The 19,413-nt window shown below is 35.5% G+C and overlaps 2 protein-coding genes across 5 annotated transcripts; one reads left to right on the plus strand and one right to left on the minus strand.

Annotated features, from left to right (window-relative positions):
- Window positions 1–297: 297 nt before the first annotated feature.
- LOC114750809 (RNA polymerase I-specific transcription initiation factor RRN3) lies at window positions 298–15,471 on the minus strand. Of its 4 annotated transcripts, none has more exons than XM_028939416.1 (17): window positions 15,461–15,471; window positions 7,116–7,245; window positions 6,361–6,542; window positions 6,064–6,147; window positions 5,895–5,966; window positions 5,701–5,772; window positions 5,371–5,607; window positions 4,591–4,701; window positions 4,392–4,499; window positions 2,860–2,985; window positions 2,688–2,756; window positions 2,466–2,572; window positions 1,942–2,025; window positions 1,765–1,852; window positions 1,386–1,505; window positions 993–1,177; window positions 298–854 (listed from the first exon to the last, which is right to left on the minus strand). In XM_028939416.1, the coding sequence occupies exons 3-17, from the start codon at window positions 6,472–6,474 to the stop codon at window positions 602–604; spliced, it is 1,830 nt and encodes a 609-aa protein (XP_028795249.1). In that variant the 5' UTR covers window positions 6,475–6,542; window positions 7,116–7,245; window positions 15,461–15,471; the 3' UTR covers window positions 298–601. The 4 variants fall into 4 exon arrangements, with proteins under 4 accessions (XP_028795249.1, XP_028795251.1, XP_028795248.1 ...); XM_028939418.1 differs by having other exon boundaries at window positions 6,361–6,549; window positions 15,461–15,465; XM_028939415.1 differs by lacking the exon at window positions 15,461–15,471 and having other exon boundaries at window positions 7,116–7,296.
- LOC114750810 (plant intracellular Ras-group-related LRR protein 4) lies at window positions 15,280–18,815 on the plus strand. Its single transcript, XM_028939419.1, has 5 exons — window positions 15,280–15,521; window positions 15,841–16,710; window positions 16,942–17,855; window positions 17,945–18,138; window positions 18,400–18,815. Exons 2-4 carry the CDS (start codon window positions 16,047–16,049, stop codon window positions 18,098–18,100), a joined length of 1,734 nt encoding a protein of 577 aa, XP_028795252.1. The 5' UTR covers window positions 15,280–15,521; window positions 15,841–16,046; the 3' UTR covers window positions 18,101–18,138; window positions 18,400–18,815.
- Window positions 18,816–19,413: the final 598 nt, after the last annotated feature.

Below are 19,413 nucleotides of genomic sequence, written 5' to 3' on the forward strand. Positions count from 1 at the left end.
AATCACAATTATTACATGTACTTAGTACGGTGGGAACTGGAAAGCGTGCGGATGTACTGACTATCAAATCCGGGAGAAGAAAAAATATTTGATGAACATGGTTTTTAGCATCATTTATTCAAAGAATGTAATTTTTAATGGAAAAATTATTTGATGCCCGTTTAAGTATGGCAACTAAACAAATTACTTAACGCAGCATAGCTTGTAGAATCTCCACTCGAATTTAGAGACGGACACCAACCCACCCCGCCGGTGGGGGGATTTGAATAATGAATAACCCCATTTGCTCATGAATACTTTCAAGACAAAAACGAACTTTAAAGCCATATATATACACACGATTCACAACGATTATTTTCACTCCAAACTCGAGGTAACTAAACTTTGATACACAAAATAGTTGAATACATCAACTTGCTCGTTTGAATAGTACCGGGGGAAACTATGATACATATTACATGAATGCATTAGGCCTGAAAAATTGCAACACGCAAAACGGTCAAAATCCATCTTACCAATGCGACCAAGATCTTGAGATAGTCGCAAATTGGCCGGCTAACCCTACGTAGAAAGGATAAAATAAGGCTATGTATCATCATCATCACAATGACTCCGGACTAGTGGATGGCCTGATTCTCGAGGGCATTCGCACATTCCCATATTTCAAAGAATTCTTAGGCGTGATGGACATTCTACTCAAGACCGATTCAATATCAAGACCTCTTTCTGCGTAGCTCCCCATCATCATTGCATCATCATTTTCACTCTCACTGCCACTGCCTTCGTCACTAATATCATCGCTATCATATGTCGTTCTCACCATTGACCAGTAGATGAAATATTTGTGTATGTATCTGCAGATAGTCGACAAAAAGAGAATTGGGGGAAGATGAAGAATGCAAAAACAAAGTCAGCAGACAATTTAAACAGGGAAGAACGCATAGTACAAGTTCAAACAAATTTCTCACTACTAGAAAACTAAGATCTCTTACCCATCACTTTTCTTCAGCAAACACGGATCAAATGGGAAGAACATGTCTAACCTATCCATGCCACCAAAAGCCCTAGAAAGATCAGATTCGAGCACATCATTGAAAACAAATGACTCTGATGTAGTGAAAAGACGAGCGGCCTTTGCTTGCCGAAGAAATTCCTCTACAACAGTAGGCAAACATACCTGCTCAAGAGAATTATATCAAGCTTATATCTTACAATAAACAAGCTGCACAGGGCTTTAAAAAGGCAAACCAAACAAAATCATCATCTCAGCTAAAGGCAGGTGAATATCAAGATAGAGTTTAAAAAAAAAAAGAAAAAAAAACAACTCAGTTATGTATGATATGCACTCCACAAAACATGACAAAAATATGTGATGAATTTCTCACTGTCAAGGGGCTCAATTTATGTTTCAGGATAGGCTCTATGGGCATATTGAGAAGTTGAAGTTTAAGCCGCGGGACATCCATCAACGATCTCATGCGAAAGCATAGCACATACATGATAGCCTGCATAAAGGAAAACAAAATGAACAATAAAAAACAGAGTCTCAAGTAATAGCTAAAAATTTAGTATGCTTCAACCTTAGCGAACATTTATATTCATTTTAATATTTGAATTAGTAGCGAATATTTCACATTAGATCAATACATTATCAAATGATTGAATGCAAAAATATAAATATAAATGAACTTGAGAAATTACACATCTGCAGCCCCATCTTCCCCCACTGCCACACAATAGAAGAAATTGAGACTCAAGAATCACCTGGCAACCCGAGTAATACACTTGATGCGCCATTGGGTTCATATCAACATCATGTAGCATGGTATACTCATAACACCAACTTACGAGCCTGAAAAATCAAAAAAATAATAATCACAATAACATAGAATAGATATATCAATTTGATCATGTATGATTAATTCAATAATATTCCCAAACCTCTGCAAGATGCTGGTAACCAATGCAGCTGAAAGGAACTTTGCACGAGATAGATAACTAGCAAGATATGCAACGGCACTCATTCTGAAACAAATATAGGAATAAGATATCAACATCATAAATTATGCTTGAATGCTGCACCTTGTTGCAGCTTACAGGGAAGTTCAGTTTCGTTAACAAAATCAAGAAGTCATCCACAGTGGCGTACAGGGCCTGTTTTCAAAGACGCTAAACTTAGGATACTACGGAAAGCATTTTATGACGCTAACCCTATTATGAGGTAAAGCAAGATAATGTAAGCAAGGAGGGAGAGCTCATAGCACGGTGACTAATAATCTTGAATTGACAATTCATTAAATGCAATAATAGTTTAAATATTCAATTTTTCCTATTTCAAAGAGAAAGGCCCAGCAGAGAGCCGTACATGAGAGCCATTGGGCATTTACTAATTCTTCACATTGTGTGAAGGAAATGTGGGTCTGAACATTAAACTCCAAAAGCACAAAACAAGAAATAAATGCTACCTAGTTATAGGGGGATTAACTTCACAAATAAACATATCTGCAAGCACCATAGCAAATTTCAGTCCGCATTCTCCAGGATCCAGAGCACAGGCATAGAACATCACAAACTGCAGAATTAATAACACATTTTTCAAAGTTGGTACAAGCAAAATTTTGAAATATAACAGCACAGCACAAGCAAATTAGAAAGAGGAAATTAAGAAATAAAAGTGCATGCAGTACCTGGGTAAATTTTGACTTGTATGCATTTAATACAGTTTTCTGAAACGACGTCAAAAGAACATCGAAGACCTACAGAACGAGTTTGGCCAACACATAACGATCAATCAATTATACAACATGTATGCATAAATTAGTTAAAAACAAAAAATTCAATAACACCTAGGAGAAATACCTGAGCCAAACGGCCGCTGCTTTGACAGGATTCAAGATGCTCAAAAGTCAGCACCATCAGACTGTCTAACTTTTCTGCCACTAAGTTCCCTTGTAGACATTTACGACGCAAGGACCCTTTTGACAGCTGTTAAAAAAAAAAAACAATAACCATGAAATGACAAGCATTCATTATTAGTACATCCTCAGAGACAGGACATATTATGTAAGACCAAAATATAGAACAGAAATTTATTTCCCTCCAACAAAATACAAATAACATTTAAAACAATTGACAAGGCTAAAGGCACATAACATCCCGCATTAATATATCAAAATAACACAAAAATATTGAGGTTTGAATCATCATCATTTGTAAGTCTTGGTGACTAAAAGTTCTCAAACACATACCAAAATGTATATTAGGACTTAAAAGAAATGGATAGAGTGAATTTGGATAGCCTAATAAAGTTTGATTAGGATAGAAAACTGGGTAGTTTAATAAAGTTTGAACAGTTGGATGGTTAGCGTCAAGGAAAGTTCAAAATCCCACAGGTCAAATTTTGAACCAAAGGGGTTTTTGTGGGTGAAATGGTCAATTGGATGGTTCTTTCACGCATAACAAATTGCCGGAACATATTTATGTGATGTAATATTTATATTTGGTTAACAGAGAATTGTGGTTTAGACATATATAAAAAAGACCATTGGAGGTGCCAATGAAGAGGGTAGAACAAGCTGTATGGAGTTATCTAAAAAAGGAGAGAGGAAATCCAAAAAAGAAAAAAACACTCAATAAAGTTATTAATTGGGACCTTTTGGTTAAAAATTAATCCTGATAGAGCATAATAACATCATGTGATCCATGTAGTTGACCTCGCCTAATGGGTTAAGTAAGCCTTATTATCGTTGTCTTCGGTATGTTTATAATTTCTTAAACATCCGAGTAACACTACATTTGATGTTAGACATAAAACAAAGAAAAGTAGTTCTCACTTCTAACGTGCTAAGATGCAATATTAAAGAAGTCCAACTCTCATTACACCATGAAAGGCAATGGAATTGGTTTGTGACACTTGCCTTGCAATGCCTTCGGCACCTTCAACTTCTATCAAGTTGAGCAACATTGGAGCCCTAGGGTATCTGGATGACGAACGGGGAAGGTTAGCATAGAGCCTTGATCCAAGATATTTAATACAGCCTTGCTTCATTCGGGTTACACGGTACACCCTATTAGCCTAATAGCCTCTCTCACCAATGGCATTTTAAATGACCTGTGCCTTATGCACTTTACTCACCTTTGCCAACCTCTGGATGAAGTTACTTTATTTTGCAACATATAATATTTAACACACAAATTCAACACAAGCTGAGATGAACACAGAAGCAAGAAATTTCCCTGGCCAAAACTAAACTTCAATTATCAAGTTGGATTGGTTCTTTGTTGAGCAGAGACAAACCCAGCTTGGCTATAATAATCAATGCATCTTCAAAATCTCAACACAGCATTGTCTCATAAATGAGATGCTTAACATCAAATTGCGTGCATCTTACCATTTCATCATGCTCATGGTCATCTACATGTTCAGCAACATCTTCCAACTCCATATCGAATATGTCTTTAGCTTCATCTTGTAAATTACCATCCCATCCAATCTCCACCTAAACAAAATTAGATAAATATGAAAAGTTAGTGACCAAATTACTCCACTTTTCTTTGACCAAACAATCAAGGGAGGCGCCATCGGCTTACATCCAACTCTATCATCCTATCCACCAGTGCAGGAAGCATTGTTACACCAACAATCTCACCAATTGCACCACTCTCCAGCCTTAACATATTCTCCACATATATGACAATTTCCTACAATCAACATAGAACTTATTTGCTATGAACAATCATAACTGTGACATTTACTTTCATGCAAAACACCTCTTAAGAATAAAAACCACACAAGCATGATTGTGATACTGAAAAATATTGAAGGAAATATCAATAAAAAAAAACGTTGAAACAAACTATATTTGCATGTCTACAACAACCTAAAAAATATTCAGCATGTCTTGGAGAGTATAATTTAACAATTGTTTTCCTCTACTGCAAGTAGCAGTTTGGTTAATATCAATTTACATCCAGAATCGAATTCAAATTCTTCAGATGAATATGAATAATGGAGACCACAACAAGTAGAGTGCAAACTAAAATCAAGCTTGCTGATAAACCAACGCATGAAACATAGTATATTAATTTAAGCAGATTAATATCTAGCTCAAACCAATTGTTTGAACATTTTGTGTTGAAAGTACTGAAAAATTGTGAATTTCACACCAAAGTCACCAAGTCAGTGATATGAATGAATGGATAAATTGAACATTACAAAAATATGCATATGTCATATGTCATATTAAATATTATTTTTTGCTGGAATCTCACAATTCAATACGTTTTACTAGTCAAGGTTCAACAAGAGAGCTTTCCAATCCGTCATGGTATCATGATTTGAGAAATCATCAAAGCCTAAATTAGACTCACATGTTCCTTACTGAAAACATTTGGCATTCTCTGGACAACTATTGGAGATAGGCGCATTGGGGCAAGAGGCACCAAATCAGCTATATCTTTCAATGCTGCATGCACACGAGACAAAACCTCATATTTTCTAGTAATACCACGTGGCTGTTTCAGCATTTCTATGAAGTAAAAAGGTGGCACAAAATTCCTCACTAGCATATCCAAACATAAATCAACATATTTTCCATTGGAGGCAGCCTGCAATGAAAGAAATATGGGAAGCTTCGGTAAAAGGTTTACAAAAATGCTACTACAGAAGAAATTATAAGACAGGTCTGCGGAATCATTCACCAATGATATGATCAGTTCAAGTAATGCATCCATAACATCAGTTCCATAGTTCCACATACTCAGCCTAGACACCTGGATAAACCGTTTCATTAGTATAAATCATGACCAAAGTGAACATTTATGCAGGAATAAGTTCAAATACGATCACAGACCATGAAGAGCCAAAAAAATAAATGAGATCGATAAAAGCTTACAGCGAAAATAAGAGCCTCATGGTGGACAATATCTATATAGGATACGGCTCCAGAGAGTGCTTTTAAAGTTGTCTAAAAACATACAAATAAGTTGGTCAGAAGAGCCCACGAAGAAACCCATTAAAAGATGAGAAAACCATCATAACATGAGCTGCAAGTCAGAACCTACCACGAGTAGAGCAACCTGATCAGCAGTAGGACGCTGCTTAGGGTGTAAATGTCCAATAAGCTCGTTATAATTATCCCTATTACCCTGCACAAACAGAAGGCAACTGTTTTTATTAACTAGCCATTATTATTTCAAACATAAAAGCAATCAATATCTATAATAGCTCTATTTATCGAGAGAAAATAAATAAACCAGACGCTTATACTCTTAGGTCCTCTATATTGATTATGTAGCCAAAAATTGACCAAGAACTGAGTATTTACAGTAGATAGGAATTTCAGCTTTGACGAACCATACCAGTTGGACTGAAATAAGGGCATCTCTGACATGGTAAATTAACTCCAAATCACTGAAATCATCATTCTCCATCTCATGAAGCTCCACCTTGTCACTTGCCAGTTCCCTTCCCATGGCCTTTATCCCAGGCGCCACTGAGTCTGCTTCACAGGTCTGGCGGCGAAGAACGATTTCAATTACACCTACAAGTTGAAAACCCCAGAGTTCAGCACAACAATATTCCCCTCCCCAACATATTTTTCCTATTGAGGTAAATGGCTACGTAACAAAATGCTTCAGGAAGGTAACCATGACCATCACTGGACGTTAGTCAAGAAACATAAAGAACGAATTGAATCATTGAGCCAATTTTTCAGGCCAAGATTCATCAAGCCATTATAAATTTTGTGAGTAAAATAATATTCATTTAAACGAACTAAAATCCTTAACTCAGTAAGCCATTACAAATTTTTGAGAGCAACATATTACTCGTTTAAACAAATCAAAATCCTAGCTAATAAATAAGAATTGACAACAGGGGCGGACACCGATATAATATCCGACCCCTCCCCATCCCTTTCAACTCTATAACCCGACAAAAAATGGAGTTTTAACTTCCCCCAATCAGCCCCGAACAAGGGAGGGGGAAAAACTGTGTATTGATGTATGTATATATGCGAATGCCTTAGCTTCTTAAAATCAAGCAGCATTACCACAGTGGCCATCGTCAGACGTCAAAAATTCATAAGATGCGAGATACAATCGGGCAAACTTACAGGAAAATGCAGTGGCCGATGATCCTGCGTACAGTAGTCGTCACGGAAAAAGTCCCAAACAATGATATACCAAGCGAGACTTGCAGACGAGAGACGAAACTGCGCAGCGACGATGACAATGGGCTGCCACCTCTGCTGCCAGCACCTCGTCGGAAGAGGAGTGACGGCTACGAAGAAGGGGCAACACTGAGGGTTTCCCCAAAACCAGTGGAAGTCGTTTTATACCTACGCGGAATTTCCCTTTTTTTTTTAACACTTATTCGGGGGTACCCATTCCTAGTCCAAACAAGGCCAGCATGGCCTGGCGTGAAAACTCTCTCATAGATGCATGATTTCTTTTAAAGTGTTTGGGTAATTCTATAATTATTTTAGAAACACTTTTCTGTAAATCGAAATTTTCTTTACATATTTATTTTATATATCTTAAAAGTATTTTTAAAATTATGGTTTTATTCTTACCCAAACACCCTTTTAAATATGAAGTTATTTTAAATTTTGATTTCTCAAATTTCAAATCAATAATTTTAGTCTTTAAAATATAATCTATCTAAAAATATTAGTTTTTATAGGTGTAACATTGTTAAAATCTATCAAAGTGTCATAAATAATATTAAAGTGACGATATGAACTTACCAAATGGCATCTAACCAGATCTCATGTTGGTAACAGGAAAGAAAAAAAACAACAGATCCTTGAAATGCAGTTGCTTAGGCCCCTATTTTTTTCTTTATCATTATTCATTTAGGAATTAATAACTATACTACATTCTGTTATGCACACAAGATTCAGTTATGTGTTATTTGAGTGAGTTCACATCACCACTCTTAAAACCATTAATAACACTTTAATAGATTTTAATACCATTGCACCTTCAGAGAAAAATGTTTCAAAATGGACTAAATTTCCAGGACTAAAACTACGGATTTGAAACTTAAATGACTAAAACCAAAATGAGTCCAAATTTCACGAATAAAAAATTATCTTAACCTAAAAAAAATTTATATTTGCTGGCAAAAGACAAAAAAAAAAAGGTTATATCTGAATGAATTTTGAATTATGCTTCATGTGTTTCAATATCAGTTAATTAATAATTAATTATATTTTAAGTAGGGTGTGAGTTCATGGCAAGTTTCTTTGAGTTTTTGTTCTTGAAAAAAATCACTTATTCTTTCAGAAAAAATTATAGGTAAAAAAATATACTAAGTGGCTTAATTTTATATGAGATTTCAGTTCATTTCACTAAATTTATAAAATGTATTTTTCAACTTTTTAATGCTAATACCGTTAATCTTATTTAACAAAAATTGCCAACTCAATACATTTAAATAGTACTACCTCTAAACCTTAATATAAGTCTTATTAATTGATTTGGGAAGATTAATAAAATTAAATAAATTATTTTAAAATATTTATATTTATTGTTTTATTTAAACCCACTTGCCTAGCTTATAAACTAATTTATAATCAATTAAATAGTTTGTTTAGCTTTTAAATTTTTTTAAATTAGTTAATTGTGTTTTGTATTGAAAACAAGCTGTAGTAACTTAGTGATTAAACATGAATTCTGATCATTTAATATAGATATAATCAAACAAAGACAAGTATTGTTGCCAATTTTTTTATGCTCATGGATAATATTCAGATATAAAATTAATTATCTCAAAGGATTATATAAATTTCTGAGCCTTTAATTTAGTCACTTAGGTTTTTAGTAGGTTTTGAGTTAAAGTATTGTTTAGATTCACATTTTTGTAATCTAACTTTTGAGGCTGGATAAGCTTTTGGAATGAAACTCTTTTTTTTCTTTTTTTTTTTTGCTTTTCACGGGACGATGCAGTGAAAGGAGCAGCTAGGAGCATTGGTTACGTTTTAGCCTATTTCTGCGTGTCTTTTGTATGTATTTATAGCTATAAAAAGATAAGGATAGAGGTGCTGTGCCCATTTACTAGTTTAATTTTTATATATTTTTATTAATTAAATATATCTAATTAAGTATTTTCTCTGGCTTAAAAAATAAGATAAATTTTATCCATTTACGTTCATCAAGAAATTAGTTAAAATTCGTGTAAAATAATAAATATGTAAGGCATGTATTTTTTTAAATATATCCTTAATAATGAAAAGAATAAGTAAAATATGTAACAAATGAATTAAAGAGAAAAGAGAATATATAGGGGCAAAGTTGGGAAAAAACTGATTAAATGTTTAGACAAAAATAAATATTATCTTAAAAAAACCAACCCCTCCAACAAATTTTGTTTTATATTTTGACTAGTAATTTCAATTTCTTCCTAATAAATTAATTTTTTTATTTATAATAATTTTACTTATAATGTTTCTTTTGCAATTGTCACATTATATACATGTAATATCAGATATGTGTTACTTAATAAAATTCATATCTTTTTCAGTCATTTTACATCTAAACTTACCTTTTTATTAATCATCTGAATAAGTTTCAGTTTCTTAAACTGACTTTTTATCTAAAAGCCAGTCCAAATATAAATCATATTAAACTATCTAACTTTTACCTAATATGACTTTTACAAAAGTCAAATTGAGGAGGAAAAAAAACTTCTCCAACCACTAATCCAAATACACTCTTAATAAGGAAGTTGTATTTTGCGGTGTTACTCCTCCGGTCTTTAATATAGCACCCAATTCATGAGTTGGTTTTGGTCCTAAATATAAGATCTATTTCTCATATTTATCAATTTTCTCTAAAGTACCCCTATGAATACTCTCTCAACCATAATCAAGTAGAAGAGGAAGAGGGGGTATTAAAAAAAATGATTATGGTGTTTTAGGAAAAATGTGTAACTTTTCTTATAATTAACTAACTTACCTAACTTTCTTAATATAATCAAATTAGTTAAATGGGTCTTATATTAAGGACCGGAGGAGTATTAAATAAGTAAACTGTGGATTATTAGGACTGCAATTATTTTCACACCCCCCCCCCAAAAGAACTACAGTTATTTAAGTACCCTACCTCGACCAAAATACACGACATCTTTAATCGGAGATTAGGAGATGTTAAATCATTTTCCATGCCACCTTGCGAAAAGTGACATACTTAGTGGACTTTATTTTCTTAGTTGAGTAGGGGATTTGACAATAGGAGAATTAAACCAAACGTCCTATAATGTACAAAGACAGACTTCCCCGTCGTCATGCCACTTGAAGAGGTGAGAAAAAGAAGGAACAAATAAAAACAAGCCCAGCACATGCATACCTCATTGAAATTTAATCCAAATCAGTATAAAATTCACCATAAACCGAATCAAACCTGTCTCATTCCAATCTCAATAATGAACAAATCGACTACTGTTAGAGTATTATGTTTAGTTCTAAATATAAGCCTTAATCAACTCCGCCTTCTAAATCTATAATATTTTATCTAAAATATTCATATTGATTGTAATGAGCTCTCATAATTATAATGCACATGATTAAAAATAGTACTCCTCCGGTCCTTAATATAAGACCCATTTAACTAATTTGATTAGATTAAGGAAGTTAGGTAAGTTAGTTAATTATAAGAAATATGACACGTTTTTCCTAAAATACCATAATCATATTTCTCAATACCCCATCTTTTTCTTCTACTTGATTATGGTTGAAAGAGTATCTATAGGGGTAATTTAAAGATAATTGATAAATATGAGAAATGGGTCTTATATTTAGGACCAAAATCAACTCACCAATTGGGTCCTATATTAAGGACCGGAGGAGTATTTTTTAAAAAATTCAATATATATTTGTTGTAATTAATAAATTTAACTAACTTTTTTCAGTCCTTTCAAATTAATTATCTAAGGGTTGGAACGGACAAAGGTGAATGGATACGCTAATGAGGCTTATTGACATGGCTGAATATATTTTTTTTTTGGGTACAACATGGCTGAATAAATATTGAGGCCCGAGGGTCCAAAAAGCGCAGGCCTCATAAGGCATGAATGAAAAGCAGCCCATGGAAAGCGAGCCATGAATCAGGGGCCCAAATTCTCAAGCCTGTTTTGTTCACCAACTGAAACATTTTGCGCATTGACTACTGCCTCCGTCCCAAATCCAAGGCATTGATGAAATCATGTATTGGAGAAAAAAATAAAAATAGGCTTTTATGTCGAGGAGCGAGCACAGCCTTGTCAGCTGGTCAAAAAAAGAGAACAGCCTTCTCAGAGGGAACAGGTGCATAGCATTCCACGTGGCACGTGAGTGCGAGGCCTCTCGACGTGCAGTGCGCGCTGATCCCTTGCTCTCACCCATCAAAAGCGGTTATCGCGTGATCCTCACCGTCCATGCACAGTCACGCACCCCCACTCCCCCGCCAGCTGTATCCCGTTGGCCCTCAACTACCACGTGTCCCCCATCCCTTTCCATTTTCTTCTTCTTAAAAAAAATCACACACCCCTTTTCTATCATTTTAATTTTTGGCGCCCACGGATTTTCTATGGCGACCTTTTGGGGTGAACTCGACTTACGGTCTTATGGACTCGGGGTTCATTGGGATCGCAGCTTTCTACGCCGCCCGACCGTTAGCCAATAAAAATATAAAATACCAGGCGCTCCTCCGCAACTAACAGCACACGATCTGATACACCGCCGGCGAAGGGGGACTCCGGAGGTACTTCTGGAGAGCATCAAGAGCATTTTTTTTTTTTTTTTACCAGCGGAGAGTATCAAGACCATACACCTAGGCACTGTTTGGTTCAGAGATCAACAAGGGGTTCAGACCAAAGGCCCAAAAAAAAAAAAGGATTGTTACATCTCGGTTGGCCCCACTCCTCCCCTCCCTCCAAAATTGAGAGTTTCTGGAGGAAAAATTTTGTCCAATATTAACTAATATTTTCACACTTGATTTTTTTAATTACCACTTTTTTAAAAGAATAATTAATTGAAATTTTTAAATTTAAAAAGTTTAAATTAATCATTAGTCCGGGTTCTCAAATCTTTGCTTATACTCAAAATTGGCAGCTCTCCCCCCTTTTCCCAGGATATGTTTTTCCTTATTTTTTTTCCCTCATCAATTGAGTTGTTGAGCAATATGGTAAGGAGATGATTGTTTACGTTAATATTATCACTAGTCATTACGGTTTAATTTAATTGAATTTTGGCTGTGGTTTTGGTCTTATAGTTCCGCAAGAATTTGATCTGAATTTGAATATAAGAACCAAAACAAAATTATAAGGACAATTTGTTAAATTCAAACCAACTCGTCGTAAATTTGCGTGATCAAAACTAGTCATTTAAAGCTACAGGACATAAAACCAAAATTATAAGTATTAACAGTAATATTAACTCTGGTTTTTTAACGTGACAAGACTTTAGACCCTCCAGAAAAAATTATCAGGAGGTATTTATAATATTTAATTATAAATAACTTCTTATCCCTAATATAAAAAACTAACTCGGTATTAAATTTGGTTTTAAATATAAGATTTTAATTGATTTTGTCTCACATATTTTTTTCCAATCTATCTATTCCTTATTGAGTGCATATGTTAAAATGGTTTATTTTTAGTTCAAATTATTTAAGAGGGTTTTTGAGAAAAATCAATTAGTAAATCAACAAATATTTTTTTAAAAACGATTAACTTAATTAGTTTTTTAATATCCCTAAATTGATTAAGTGAATCTGATATTAATGATGTGAGGCCGTAATTAACACATCCTTTCGTGCGTTATGTATTCAAAAATTAAATCAAAATTAATTTTTTTTGCCAGCCAATATAATTCACTCATAAATTTAGAATCCTATATTCTGACCAAAAAAAAAAAAAGATTCCTATCAGTCGTAGTCGATTTCACGTTATTCACTTGAATTTTAACTTTCATTTCGGGGGAGAAAACACGCCTCACGAGTCTCAAATTTCTTTTGGCTTTCCACCCTCACGAATCGTGAACTGTTATTATCACGAATATTTTATTTTAGTACTCCTCCGTTCCCTGTTTATAAGAATTTTTTAGAAAATAACCAAAATCAATAAATCTTAGTTAATTTTTTGAAGGGAAAACTAATCCCCAAGTCCTTATACTTTACATCAATTTTGAATTAGGTCCTCATAGATTGATTTGTTTGAATTGGGTCCTCGCACTTAGGCCCGTTAAGCACGTTGGTCCTTCGGCATTTAACATCGTTAATGTTAGGTGAAGTGGCTGAAAAATGAATGAGTTGGCTGCTGACTGTGCTGCCATTTGAATTAAAAAAATATGAGCTGTCACCCTTCCACTACTGAATAAACAAAATATCTACAAACATCGATATTGACTGGTACAAAAAATTAAAAAATGCCCGCCGCTTTGCTATAACCTCACCGCCGACATCCGGAACATCATTCCCAGGAGCAAGCATCCCTTGTATTCATCTTCTAGGATAAAACTCGGGAAATTAACAGTGTCAAAGCAATTAAAGTATAAAAGAGAAAGATAGAACCCTCATCCGCTACTGATCTCCCCCAGCACCTCCCTTCCTCCATCAGGACCATACAATCAACACGTCCTGGATCTGCCAACATAGAAGCTGTGAGTTTGGGTTTTGATGGGTCTTGGGCTTGAAAAGAAGAATAGATATATGCAACTCTTGAATAATTTTCACTTTAAATATGTAAGGGTCATGATTTCTGAACAATGGTTGTATTGGTCGATATTTTCAATGGTGGTTTTGATGAACAGGACAAAAGAGGACAAACATGAGTACCTGAGGTCTGAGTAATAGGAAGGTGTAAAATTTACAAAAAAAGGGGGGAAAAACATCTTGGGCTCAATACAAAAATTAAAGAACAAAAGAAATCATGGCCTTCCCCTCTGCTGTCATGAAGCTAAAAAAGACGGATTTAGTGGGTTTAAGGGAGTACTGTGCTCAATAAGAAATGTCAGTTCACTCTTGCTCATGATTTTGCTATATGGCTTGGTGTATGGCCAGCCTAATTCTCCAGATTTCGTCCTAGGATCTGAACACGAGGAGCGATGCTTGTTTGGCATTCATGATCTCGATGGCGATGTTACAGTAAAGAGTGACGGCGAAGATATGGACCTTATCTTGGGCGTTCATGATATTTTTTTTTTTTATGCACAAGGAGGGAAACAAGTCGCGGCTTATGTGGATAAATATATTCAGCCAACTCAGCTAATATTAACGGTGTTAAGGGTTCAGGGACCAACAGGTTTAATAGACTTAAGTGTGAGGGTCTAATTCAAAGAAACTAATCTATAAGGACCTAATTCAAAATTAATATAAAGTATAAGGACTTCAGGATTAATTTTCCCTTTTTTGAATGGAGCACTCCTTCTATTCCTAAATGAAGTAGATAATTGTTAAAATTAAGTATATTAAAAAATTTGTCCTTGTTTATTAAAATTTATTTCTTCCAAATTAAAGATGAGCAATTTTTAAAAAGATAATTTATTAAGGGTGGAGGACGAATCATTAAAAAGAGCTGTATTACGTAGTATTTGATAAAATGGTTTTTTTTTTTCCCAAATATCATGAAATCTTGAACTATATACAGTATTTTATTTGGGGATGGAGATTATAAAAAGCTTGCTACTATATTCCGAGAGAGGAGTAAAAAAAGAAAGCAAGAAAGAAGCAATTTGACACGAACTCCTAATTAACTCGAATCCAACTAATGAAGAATACTTTTGAAATGCCAAGGTAAAAAGAAACCCCATTTGACCCATATTGTAATCATGGAAATATAATTGTAATAAATTAATAGTGGTAATTATAATTCTTATGCCTTAGTTTTTTTTTCTTTGACCATGTTATTAGCATAAAAGTTAGTTTAACTTTTAATTTGATTTTAAATATAATATTTTAATTTACTTTATTTTTTATATTTATTTATTCTTTTTAAAATAATCCCTGTGATAGTTGCAAATTGTAAAAATTCTATTAGATAGTAGTTTTAGTTAATATACATTATTAGTAAGGGTATTCTAAAAAAGACAACATATATTTATTATAAATAACTAACTTAATAAATTTTTTAAATTAATTAATTAGATTTTATATTAATGATTAGAGGAGTATTATTATAATATAAATATTATAATATAATTGTAACTGTAATAATTGTAAGAGTATTAATTGTGAATACGAGCAGCCGGAAGACAAGCAGTATTTATTTATTTATTTATTTTTTGCCCCAAAAGGAAGTGGCGATTTGCTGGGCATAGTTTATTTTCTCACGAACGACCGCGAATTCCAGATTTTCTTCGGACAGAGAAATCCGTCGAATTAGCTGTTGATGTCTGGGAAGAGACTGTGCAGTTCAGGCAAGCCTTTCCACTTTAGTCTCCGAATTTTCTACTCCAGTACCGTGGCTGCATCCTCTTCTCACTTCTTTGTTGCGACTCATCTCGCTGAAAAGTTCAAGTGCGAAGTTTGTTACCATTGCTCAGGTAAAAAAATTTGTTACTATTGCTGTCTTGCTGTTTACATTTGAATTGAATTCAGTGCTCTGGGTTTATCTTATTTGTAAGATTCAATATGCGTATTTGATTTAACCCGGTTTCCGATTGCGGAAGTGGATTGGCAAGGTTGTTGGTTTTGTATGATTGGGTAATGGACCCAAATTGCGAAATAATTGGGTTGGCTCTGGGTTATTTTGTATATATTGACAAGGAAGGTATCTATGTATAGTTTATTTTCTTTTTCAAATATTTTGTGGATAGTGAGTCGTGAGTCCTCATTTAATTATTTTACTCTTGTTTCTTGCAGTTCTAGAGAGCTGAAGACGCAAATTCGGTTTCAATTTCTCATCCTTTGTCGTCTTTGAAGTTTGGGCGTTACGGATTTCGACTGCTTGCAGAGGAAGCAATTTGATTCTAAACGGGGAGCTCTTTATGATTTCAAAGTTTTGAATCTTCGTCGAGATCAAAATCTGGTTGTTTGTGTGGATAGTGAAATACTAGGATTTGAAGGGAATGGAGTCGACGTCGGCGCCATCAGTGGACGAAGTGGTGGAAGAGATCATGAGAATTCACAGATCTTTACCCGCCAGACCGGGAATTGATGAGGTTGAAGCGGCAAAAGTTTTGATAATAAATGTTGAGAAAGAAGACCAAGCTAGATTTGAAGCCATATCTAAACAAACTAAGAGCCCCGCCGTGCCAGACGAACTGTTCATGGTTCTGCAAGAGATGCAGAAGAACTTGATTCATTTTCAGAGCAAAGAGCAGAAGAGGGAGGCTCTGAAATTGCTTGATCTCGAAAACGTCCATTCGCTGTTCGATGATTTGATTCAGAGAGCATCCAAATGCGTTTCCTCTCCCGCCAACTCAAATTCTCGCAGGTCCAATCATTCCAGTGGTTCCGTTCCCACAACTTCATTCGGCATCTCAAAGAATTCGGCCTCTGCTTCAGTTTGGCGGCCCATGAATACACAGCCAGCTGCCGCTTCTGCCGCTCCTTCGAGCTTGTTCAACGCCGAGAAAGAACCCGCAAAGACACCGCAATTGTTTACAAGAGATGACAGTTATGTGAACAAGTCGAAGGCATCATTCCTCGGGGACGGGTATGGAATTGGACCAAATATCGCTTCGAAACCCCAGATATTGGATTCGTCACTAAAACCCGCGACCAATTCAGGTAAGAATAAATGTCACTCTACATCAGTCAAATTCCTTTTTGTTTGGGGGCTTCAGTCTCTGCCGCTAACACCCATTTTGCTCTTCAACTTGAGGTTGACGCCGAACCTTGACTTCTGAAATTTGTGTACAATCAGATGTCCATATTTAGTATATATCATTTGGTCTGCATATTTTGTTGTGAACTTCATCTGAAGGTAACTGTTTTGCTATGATGGAATGTGTTTTGCAGGCCAAGATGGTGATAAATTGAGTTTAATAAAGCTGGCCAGTTTAATCGAAGTTTCTGCCAAGAAAGGTACTCGTGATCTCAGCCTTCAGAACAAGTTGATGGACCAAGTTGATTGGCTCCCCGATTCGTTGGGGAAGCTATCGAATTTGATCTCCTTAGATTTATCTGAGAATCGGATTATGGCCCTACCTTCTACAATTGGAGGCCTTTCATCTTTAACTAGATTGGATTTGCATTCTAACAGGATCACTGAGCTCCCAGATTCTATTGGAGATCTCCTTAGTTTGCTCTATCTTGATGTGAGAGGAAACCAGTTATCATCTCTGCCTGCTTCTTTTGGCAGATTAATACGTCTCCGGGAACTTGATTTGAGCTCAAATCAACTTTCTGCTCTTCCTGACTCTATAGCGTCACTTATTAACTTAAAAAAATTGAATGCAGAGACAAATGATCTTGAAGAACTTCCACATTCTATCGGTCAGTGTTCTTCTCTTACAGAGCTTCGTGTTGATTATAATCGGCTAAAAGCCCTACCAGAAGCTGTAGGTAAAATTCAGAGCCTTGAGATTCTGTCTGTGCGGTACAATAACATTAAACAACTACCTACAACAATGTCATCTCTGACAAACCTGAAGGAACTTGACGTCAGTTTCAATGAGCTTGAGTCAGTGCCTGAGAGCTTATGTTTTGCAACCTCTCTGGTCAAGATAAACATAGGAAACAATTTTGCTGACTTGCGATCCATACCAAGATCTATTGGGAACCTTGAGATGCTTGAGGAATTGGATATCAGCAATAATCAAATACGTGTGCTCCCTGACTCATTTAAGATGCTCACTAAACTACGTGTCCTACGAGTTGAGGAGAATCCTCTTGAAGTGCCACCAAGACATATAGCTGAAATGGGAGCACGGGTAATATTCTGTCTCTCGTGTATTTATTTTGATGCCAATGAGGACCTTTCATTAGTCTAGATATAATTCCATGTCTTGCTGAATCTCAGGCTGTTGTCCAGTTCATGGCCGAGCTTGTGGAGAAAAGGGAAAAGAGGGACGTTAAGTCACAGTCACTAAAGCAAAAGAAGAGCTGGGCTCAGATTTGCTTCTTTTCTAAATCTAACAAAAGAAAGCGTAATGGCATTGGTTATTTGGAAAGCTGATCTGGTTACTGCATTGTTGAAAGCTGCCAAGTCTAGGAGTAAGCTGAGTTTTTTCTTGTTCGGTACTTGAACTTTAAAACTGGAGTTGGCTTGTAAGAGTAAAAGCTAAGTGTAGCCACTCCACCTGTAGGTCTGTGTCCTAATTGACATAGGTTCACCACTTGTGACATGGCTGGTTGGGTTGAGGGAATGGTAGCAAAGAGCGGATGCATGATTTGAGAGAAGAGTTACTGTTGTAGATTGGTGAGGCTACCTTGTCCTGTTGGCTGCTGATGTTGTGCGTTTTCCATGTTTGACAGGATCATGACTGCGTTGAAGCTCGACAATATGGTGCCGCATTTCTCAATTGAGATGGCTGTAAAATTTTACTTTGACTTTCACAGAGCAAACTGTAGATTTCCATCCGCCCCCCCTCTGGTCAATGTACAATTTGATTTTTTTACGTTTCTTTGTCCGTGTCCGTTGTCTAGAATCCGTTGTCTAGAAAGCGAGAAGAAGTGTACACTCCAGCAAGCGATGTAGAAACGGGTGGCAGGGAAGAATCGAGGATCAGCTATTTATGTTCAACTCAAATCGATGTTAAATAAAACCATCCTTTCTACCACTTTGTAGAGAATTTTCTTTTGGTGTGATATGGTGCTTTTGCTTATTTTTGATGTTGCTAAAGTTGGTGTACCATGGAACTTTGCCGAAACTTCTTTGTTGAGAGGTTAAATGTGTTTGGCTATTGGGAAGATTAGCTATGATTGCTGCATACTATGGCATCAAGGCCAGTGAATTGCGCTATTAGCATCGTTGATTGATATTGCAGGTCAGCCTTGAGGTTCTTTTTTCATGGCAGCTGCGTAATTCCTTCAAGGTCTGGTAAGGAAATGGAAATTTTTTGGTTTTTAGTTTGTGATGCATCAAAAGGATCCTTCTGCACAGCTAAGCGGATAACGAAGGTAATACCTAGGAAATAGGATCAACGTGTTCCTGGCTTTTATGTGAGTTGCAGGGGTGCTGGCGTGTTCATTTTAGGAGAGGAACATGATTATGAGTTTTTTTTTTTTTGGGGGGGGGGGGGATCTCGCGTCTCTTTTAATAATGTTTGAAATTGATTTTTAAGATATTCCTACTACTAATGTTTAATACAATTTAGTTAAGTGCATCGTTAAACGCATATATGTGTCCTCATCCAAAGGACAGTTGACATCTTCTATTAAAGACTGCATCCATAAATGGAAGGATTTGCTTGTATTTAAAACAAAAGTTTTGGTGGTCAATGCTTTTATACAAGAGCGAGTATTAAAGATCGGCGCAAGTTAATCGGT

The sequence above is a fragment of the Neltuma alba genome, unplaced genomic scaffold (assembly GCF_004799145.2).
Source record: "Neltuma alba isolate B1F8T4 unplaced genomic scaffold, ASM479914v2 tig00006653_pilon, whole genome shotgun sequence".
Classification (NCBI taxonomy): domain Eukaryota; kingdom Viridiplantae; phylum Streptophyta; class Magnoliopsida; order Fabales; family Fabaceae; genus Neltuma; species Neltuma alba.